The sequence below is a fragment of the Cryptotermes secundus genome, unplaced genomic scaffold (assembly GCF_002891405.2).
Source record: "Cryptotermes secundus unplaced genomic scaffold, Csec_1.0 scaffold345, whole genome shotgun sequence".
NCBI lineage: Eukaryota > Metazoa > Arthropoda > Insecta > Blattodea > Kalotermitidae > Cryptotermes > Cryptotermes secundus.
In genome coordinates this window covers 1,049,706-1,059,093 of record NW_019723306.1, presented here as the reverse complement: position 1 = coordinate 1,059,093, position 9,388 = coordinate 1,049,706, and the positions used below count along the sequence as shown (strand labels likewise).

Here is a 9,388-nt window from a genome sequence, read left to right as displayed (position 1 = left end):
TACTATTGTATCCAGTTTTACTAGTCTGCAGTTCAATGGTGTATATATGTTGGCCATGTATTTGCCTGATGACGGCTACTAATAGCCGAAACATGTAGCAGAGCCAAACTAGGCACTGACCTCAATATAGTTGTGTTGTGACCGTTTTAATAAAGAAGTTGTATATTACTTGTAGATTTGTCACGAAAGTAAACAGACGAAACATGTTAAGGTAAAGTGGGTCACAAAGAGAGATATGTGTTTAGGTTAATCCTACAAGGATCCGAATGTTTGGATTTGTTCAACTTTATCTTGAGCACTGTTTGTTAGGGCTTGGCGCGGAAGTTTGAACAAGTGTTTGGCTTGTCGAAATAACAGGAAGGACTAATATTCTCTTCCACATATAAACAATTCTCAGTAAAGCGGTGTTGTGTGTTGACCAACGCGAGAGCTCGTCGAGGATAAGATGGACGGAGCAGTTTTAGGAAATTTACGCTTACGTAAGGAAGATTTCACGTCTTATAAATATATCGAAACTTCTCGGGTGATTAGCTGCGGTTTTTTATGCTAGTGGGGTGGGACCAAGTCCCTCGTACTGCGGCCACTTCTGGCCTATTGTGCCAGGCCCAGATGATAGATGAGGGTGATTGTGGAGCAATTGGTGGAATGAAGATTGGCAGGGGAAACCGAAGTAATCTGAGAAAACCTGACCCTGACCACAAATCCCGCTTGACCAGACCCGGGATCGAACTCGGGCCGACGTGGTGGGAAGCCAGCGACTAACCGATTAAGCTATGGCGCGGCCTGATTAGCTGCGTTAAAGTTGATTTTATAACCAACGTTTCAGGATCGAACCTGATCACGGAGTCAGAACGGTGTTCCGAAAAGCTGGTTTCTAATTCAATTTAAACGCGACTAAACGTCCGGTAACAATTTAATGAATTTTATAAATAATTTTAAATTAATTCAAAATTGAATGTTACTCAATGTTATGGTCCTGGGATTATCATTACTGCTTCACATTCGAGAGATTCCGGGTTCAGATTTAATTTCGGAAATGGTTTATACTGGCTAAGGTTTTTGTGGTTTTTCTCAGCCCCTTTAGTTAAATGCTGAAATTAATGTTGTAGTCTATGTCCTTTCGAGTTCATTACAGACTACTTATTCTACCACATAACTGGGGTATAGCGTCATTAAATAAAGCATAAACAAATACATAAAAAGTAAAAATTATTCCTGTTCTTATTAAATTAAGCAGCATGCCTTAGAAACATATGGGGAAGTGGAGGTATAGATCCACCATTCTTGAATTCAGCACAAGTTGGAGGTGAGTGGTCAGCTTCACGCACCCCGCAGCAATAAGCCCGAAGAAAGAGTCCGCCCGTATCCCTTGGGGGGCTGCCGGGTGGGCTCCAGAGCCGGTCTGAACGCTGTGAGAATGGAGTATTTGCCCCCATGCCGGGAACAAAAATAAATAGGCCAATAAATACAAACTCCGTGGCCTGTGGCCCGCAAGCGAAATATACCGACCCAGCGACCGCCGCTTGTCGGCGAAGTTAGTGCCAACTTTAGCAGGTAGATGGTGTCACGTGGTCAGCGCAACGCATCCCCACGGCCGTTAATCTCGATTTTCTAGACCAGAGCCTCTATTTCCTTGAAATATCTCCTCAGTTATCCTCACGAGGCTGAGTAGACCCCGTTCCAAACCCATTACTTTTCAGAGAACCTGGTAGCGCCGAGAATCGAACCCGGACCTCTGGATCTGTAGCCAAGAACTCTGACCACTAGACCACAGATGCGATAGGTCAATAAGCAAATAAATAGCATTTAATTTTAAGAATTAAAAATGTAGAGGAAAAGCCTGAACACGTAATCCGTGAAAATTGTGTTGTTTCAAATAACAAAATTCATTTTATCGGTAAACTGTATTGGCAAGGGAATTCTGATATTAATGACGAACGGGGGGGTCAGTGTCATGTACATTCCCCCCAGGCTAAGGGTACACGAACTTTCCCCCCTGTGTGGCCCCTCATACGCGACTGCGGAAATGACGAACATAAGGCGAAGTGACACGTTGACCAGGGGGACTCACTTTTTACGTACATGTGCTTTTTATTTCGTGCCCATAGCAGTAAACACACCGGAAACAGATATAGATACATTTCGTAGATAAGGTTTGTTTCTCTGTAATTTCACGTCCAGGAAAAATATAAAGTAAGAAGGAACTGCAAACTCCACTCTTTAATTTGTGAAAGATAATAAATAGAAAATTTCACATATGCCATGTGCAACTAAAGTGAGCCTGGATTTTTTTTTTCGAAATTAATTTAACATTAATGCGCGGTCTATAAAATTTTCCATATTAAAACAAATCAATTTAGGAACGGGAGAAGTGCTGGATATCCGAGTTTCCCGGTAGGGGCAAGATTTTTCTCTTCCTCACATAATCCAGACAGGCTTTGAGACCCACACAGTCACCTCTGCAATGCGTACTGGGTTAAAGCGACTGGGGCGTGATGCTTACCACTCACCTCCATCTAGTGCCGAGGTGTAGTTATACCTCCACTTCCCCATACGTCTTCATGGCATAGCGATTAATTAACTAAGGATAAGGACAACTTTACCTTTATAGAACAAGTTTTTTTTTTTAATTCTCTTAGTGGTGCATGGAGTTCAACTGGGTTCACTCGGCACGGCGGCCACTGATTGCCCTATTGTACCTGCCCCGGGTGATTATGATGATGGAGAATTTGGTGGAATGAAGATTGATAGGGGAACCGAAGTACTCAGAGAAAACCCGCCCCAGCTCCACTATGTCCACCACAAATCTTACTTGACCAGACCCGGGATCGAACCCGAGCCGCCGCGGTGGGAAGCCAGTGACTAACCACTTGAGCTTTGGCGCGGCCCATATGAAACAAGTTACCCAGGTGGTTTACAATTTATGAAATCAGAAGTGTGTGTATTCATGCCACGCTAGCCCGGGGAGAATTCAATTGAAATGGCTGCAGGGCAGGAATGTTGCACGCTTAAAGTTCGTCTGGCCACGCGCGCTCATGTTTGTAGGTCGCATTCCCACGTCATATTCACCAGCTTACAGGCGGGGGAAAATCGCTCGTGTGGCCTGCGTGTTGCTCCGACAGAGAATCGAATTAGGTGCAACACAACTCAGACGCGTTACCACTGAGCACGCATGCTCTGTCACATGACAGCGCAACCTTCCGTTCAAGATGGCGGAATCGCTGTCGTCACACTGTATACACGCAGTTAAGGAAAAAGATGCAAAAGAAGGAACAATAAGACTGGTGGGTGACGTCGTGTAGTGTGGTAGCTGGTTATGTATATTTTGGAATAATATAGTGTCACCATGTTAAGGGTAGAAGAAATTCTGCTTCTTCCAAAACGTTCGTTAACCTCTGTTTATATTCATGACGTCACATGTCATGGCCGCGACAACCTCTCTTCTGAGACACATAAGAATTAATTCCCTGTATTTGACTATGCACTTTGTTTCTCTGCAGATTGGATTCTTAAGAATGTGATAATATAGTGGCATGTAATCTATTGCTAGGCAACGACCACGAAATAGGCAACTATACAAGAGCCATTGCTAAGTAACGGCTCCACAATCAAGCATGTTTCCATTGTATCAACAGAATATAGTAATAATGGAAGAAAATTTTCGACGCCGTCCGTGCCGAGATGTTATAAGCAGGACCAGTTGGCCCTCAGGGTGGACGCGGCTTCGACTACCTCCACCGTAGCCCCCAGTGCCTGGGAATATAACTGGACCACCATGTTCCTGATGGATATAAATATGGATACATGTGCCCCAGGTTGGTGGAGTCTCAAAATCCGAGACACTAAACTACGGTCATGAGTCCCGATGGACTCTGACCCGAGAATGACTGCGCTGGCGAGGACCAGCAGAAATTGTAAATGACAGACCCATCCTCTCGTCAGAGAGGGCGCCCCATATCAACAATGACTCAACTGACTGGCAATAACAAAGATTTGGTCTTGGGCCCCAGATGGGTGCTTGACACCAAGACAGACTGGCCGACTCACCGTTGGTCATAATATAATTTGACTGTAGCGTTGTCGTCAGAGGACTACTGGGGTTCAGTCATTGTGAGCTGTTGCTGTGAGAAGCTGGTAGCTGAGGCTGAGGATAGTTCGGGAAGCCAGAGGAAGGAGGACTTCCGCATTTGGAAGCCGCTACTAAGCAACGGCAGTGAAGAAGTGACTATGGATATTAGTGTGTGTGTGTGTGTAATAACGAGCTGTAAAGTGCAGTCAGACGCTTATCAATCTCAAACCCGTCTATAGTTACACTTCATCACGTGAGAGTATAAAGGTAATTGTGTGGGATGAAATCTACTTGATGTTTCGTGTAAGGCAAGAGTAAAGCTGCTCCTTTCTTTTATTAACTAAACACTCTACCATGAAGACGTATGGGGGAGTGGAGGTATAGCTCCACTATTCTTGACCTCGGCACTGGTTGGATGTGAGTGGTCAGCATTAGCCCTGACCGCTTTGCTCCTGAGGAACAGTCCCCGGAACCTATTGTTTGGGAGGCTGGGTGGGGCCCAAAGCCGGTCTGGGTGCTGTGGAGAAGGGCATAGTTTCTTGTTCATGTCGAGAATCGAACGCCTGTCTTCCAGCCAGTAGCACAATTGCTAGACCAAGTACTCTTCCCATAGTCCTTTATATTTTACGTGTCACGTAATATTACCCACCCTCTTCAAATGCCACACTCGATTTTACTTCAACTTTCAAAACTTTTACTGAAAATTTGTATTCATTTCCTCCCACCCTTCCCTTCAAACATACCCCGTTCCTCCCAGTCTGTCAACAAGTGCTCTACAGAACTACACTGTGATCTCAGTTTGCCAATGGCGAGGCGCTCTAACCCATATGTAACGCTTTTCTGTAGACTTATCCTAACATACTGCTCATTCAGAATGTTTTAAAATCATTACTGACATTTGGTTGCTTGGGGAGAGTTGTACAATGTTTCTGTGGGCTGTGTACGTGTTTGTGGCTTTGTATTGTGTTGTTGACTATCATTTCCTGATGGGCTACGCGCACACAGGGCCACCTGTCTCTTTTGCAGAACGAATTAACCTTTCTACACACGGCACCCAGGTAAGGTTAGCTGCACTATGGAAGTGAGAAGTGCTGGCCAGTTGCACTTGGGTTCCAAAATATTTTTTATGTTTTTGAAGTTATTAATGATATATACATTATATATACGGAAGGCCCAAAATAATGTATACACACTTCAATACACAAAAATCTTCTTAAATAATCTATTGGTACATCTTCGGTTCAATTTTGAAAATTATCCGTAGATAACCTCTGTCAAAGTTTGTTATATAGGTTGTCTACGGACAGTGTCAAAATTGAACCGACTTGTTACTCATATTGTTACTATGGAGTAGACTGTAAATTTGCAAGAAATAAAAAATAAAGTTGAACCGAGGGGATACCAATAGATAATTTAAGCATATATTTTGAGCATTGAAGTTGTTATACATCTTTTTGGGCCCCTCTGTTTATAAGCAGAAATACCTCAGAAATGTTCGTAAGTGTAAACACAGAAGCAAAATGTCCAGTCTTCTCCCTGATATTCCTTAAAATAAATTTTACTGAAATGATAAATCTTTGGGGCTGTAGTGTCAAACGAAAAAATCTAAAAATTCAAATGGAATCCGCAGACTATAAAGCAGTGGTTTCGCATTTCCATAACATCGTCGGCTCTTTTCTAACTTGTACTTTTTTTTTATTGCTAGTGGGGTGGGACCAAGTCCCTTGTACTGCAGCCACTTCTGGCCTATTGTACCAGCCCCAGATGATAGGTGAGGGTGATTGTGGAGCAGTTGGTGGAATGAAGATTGTCAGGGGAAACCGAAGTACTCGGAGAGAACCTGCCCCAGCATCGCTTTGTCCACCACAAATCCCACTTGACCAGACCTGGGATCGAACCCGGGCTGCCGCGGTGGGAAGCCAGTGACTAACGGCTTGAGCTACGGCGTGGCCTTCACTTGTACTTAATGTTATATGTTTGAGTGTTCTCTCTTTGGTTAGCTTGAGGACTAACAATTGTGACAGTATACTGACAGGAAATTTCAGTAAAACATGGTCGCGAGTCCCAAGGGACTCGGATCCCAGAAAGACTGCGCTGGCAAGAGCCAGCAGCATATACAAAAGACAGACCCGTCCTCTCGTCAGAGAGAGCGCCCCACAGAAACAAGACCGTAACTGTCAAACAGTAATAATTAATATCTGGTCATGAGTCCCAGAAGGGGCTCTACACCAAGATTTACTGACTGACCGATCGTCAGCCGCAGTGCGACTTTGACTTGACAGGAAATTTCACAGAACCGTCAGGCAGTGAAATATGGTCAGGGGTATCTTGAGACTCGGAGCCATTGATTACTGCGCTGGCGAGGACCATCAGTAATTTAGCAGTCAGACAGACGGACTACAAAATTTCATTTTTATATAGGCCCTATATTAATGGTAGAATGTGGCACCAAAACCAATATCACAATGACTCGACTATTGTCGCTCTGAAATAGAACTTGTACCTCAAGTTTTCATGGCATTTTGGCTCTTACTTCTCGAATTCTACAACACGATTCTTCAAGAGATTTAGATTAACTGCCTCTCCACATTTTCATTTGAGGGCGGAAGCAGGTGCAGTTTGAGAAATGTCTTCTGTTCTGAATACGTCATGAGATCTGCAAAGTGCAGAAAGCCAGCAATTCCAAACATAAGACTCGTACTACGCGTTTCCTTATTATAAAGCAGTGTAAAGTCTGGTAAGTGGGCACTAAAGAACCGAGGGAACGCATTGTATCAATGTTAACGGTAGAGGCAAAATGTTCAGATTTTGCCTACAAAATAAGACGATTGAAGTGAAGCCAGAAGTTGCACAAGTTGCAGAAGTGGCGCCGTGTAGATGTTGTGTGAACCGAGATTTCGGAGGAACGTATCGCCTCAATTTTCAGGGTATAAGAAATCCGCTAAGGATACATCAGCGTGAGCAGGAGGCTGGTTCATCGTTCGTGGATTTTTATACCATGAAGATGGAGGCGATACTTTCCTCTGAAACGTCGGTTCACCCAAGATCTACACGGCCTCACATCCAAGAATACGGGATTATTCATAGTCACCTCGGTGAAAACCTCAAATCTTACTCAGAAATTATAATTTTTATTTTCTGTGTGAACATTTCTATTTATGCGAATTAGTACCTAAATTTGAATTTATCTTCTATCCGTTTGCAGTAGTTCAGTTCATCACAGATTCTTGCCGACTACCTCTGTTTAACTGATAGCGCTTGCCTTATTTTGTTTGTACTGCATTTTGTGAACGCAGTTCCCGTCGAAACATCTGGGCGACGCTGGGTGTGTGGTGAGGCACGTGACCTCGGAGTTCAGGCTACAGTCACCGGGATTTCCCCAACCGTACTTACCTGATCTGCAGTGTCTCTACGTAGTGGAAGCAGTGTCGGAAAACATCTGCCTCATAGAAGCAAACTTCCTGACCTTTGACCTGGGTGACTGCACGTCTGGTGACCATGTTATTATCGCTGGTCATACACTCTGTGGCAATTTAAAAGGAGAACGAACTTTCCGTTTCAGCCCTCCGAGGTCGCTGATCCAATTCAGGTAAAGAAAAATATCACGGGTTCCCAGAGGAAATTACAAATTGCGTCATATCCTTGTTCCTGGCGAGAGAATGAGTTTATATCATGCTCTTCTGTATCATTTAAAGCAATGGTCCTTAGAACGAAGTTCTTCTGCGCTGTTGCGCTATTTGGAGTAGGAAATTCCATCTTGTATCGGTGTGACGACACGAGATGAAGAACTGATGAAGCATAACATCACAAATTATATATGAAAATCCTGTAAGAAAAGTTAACTGCAGACATAGTAAATAAAAGCAGTGGAAAATGAACATTAAACTGGGGGAAAAATAATGATAATGTGACAAAGTTTAATCTCATTGAAATATGTTGCTGATGTAAATATTATATATTTTTCTCTTTGAATAATTTATATTGTACGTAAAGAGACTACAATAAAATCAAAATGAAGAGCTTCGAAGTGTCAGAAATGATAGCTATTTTATTCATGCCTTAACTGACACTGGAGCAGAGCTCTTGTTAAGAAGATTATAGTCGTTCAGCTTGTCAACAAATTCCCAACTTTTATAGAAATGGTAACTACTGTATTCAGGACACGCGGTAGCGTAGTTGGTTGAGGCACTATGTTACAAGCCGGAAGATTGCCGGTTCAAGTCCCTATGAGGTCATTGGATTTTTTCTGTTGACCTAAACCTTCCGGCCGCACTATGGCCCAGGGGTCGACTCGGCCTCTAACAGAAATGAGTACCAGGAATATTCTTGGGGGTAAAGGGCGGCTGGCGTATAGGAATGACAACCTTGCCGCCTAGAAAATGTGGGGACCTCAACATCTCACAACCCTGTGCGCCTCCACGGTCTGTATTCACAAGAGGCTGCCACTGGGTCGGTTCTATGCTGAGTCGCATGAGACTAGTCCATATCTTCAAAGTCTCTACCCTCAAGAACCATTTCACTATCACCCCTCGTCTATGCCCAAAACCCCCAAATTACCAAAAATATTCTATTTTATTCATTTTTCATAATATTTTAATTTTCCTTATAATTGTAATATTAAAAAAGTAAAGGTAAAGCTATCCCTGTGATAGGTCTTGAAGGCCCATAGGGCTGTGAGACGTCGAGACTCCTATATATTCTCTAGACCAGGGGTCTCCAAACTTTTCGAACCGCGGGCCACATTAGGTAATTCAGCACTTTCAACGGGCCGGATAAAATGAGAAACTAATAACTCTAGGTATATGAGTTTTATTGAAAGCACAGAATTTCATAAACTAAATACAAAGTACGTGAGAATAAATTATCGTATATTAATGACAACAGACAGTAGCAGCAAATGTTCATATTTTCATCACAAATTATAATAAAACAATTAATGTGAATGATGGAATTCTTTTTGCATTCTTAAAATTTGATTAAATTGATGTTCAAATTTTGAAACGCTAATAACAAGTAGCGACTTTAAATGTTCATCGGATAAATTTGCCCTGTATTTCGACTTGATGTACTTCATCTGAAAAAAAGTTTGTTCTCACAGATATGTCGTCCGAAAAATGGAGATAAATTTACAAGCAAATTTCTTTAAATTTTTTGAAATTGCTCAGAGTTCAGAAATTCCTTCCTTGTATTTGGCTTTAAAATGATAATTTTTCTGAAGTTCAATAATTTCCATTTGAATTTGACTTGGGACGTCTGCAGCATCACAGTCAAGCGGATTTTGAAACAATCTAATATCCTGAGCACTGGCATCCAAATCAG

The 9,388-nt window shown here is 42.7% G+C and overlaps 1 protein-coding gene across 1 annotated transcript in view; it reads left to right on the top strand.

Moving 5' to 3' along the window:
* The first annotated feature begins 2,847 nt into the window (after nucleotides 1-2,847).
* The window catches only part of LOC111861760, a 32,103-nt gene continuing 25,562 nt past the window's right edge, over nucleotides 2,848-9,388 (top strand). Inside the window, exons 1-2 of the mRNA XM_023846593.2 lie at nucleotides 2,848-5,127; nucleotides 7,366-7,658. Coding sequence (XP_023702361.1) covers nucleotides 4,993-5,127; nucleotides 7,366-7,658 — 428 coding nt within the window. The 5' untranslated portion in view covers nucleotides 2,848-4,992. The remainder of the gene's footprint in view (nucleotides 5,128-7,365; nucleotides 7,659-9,388) is intronic.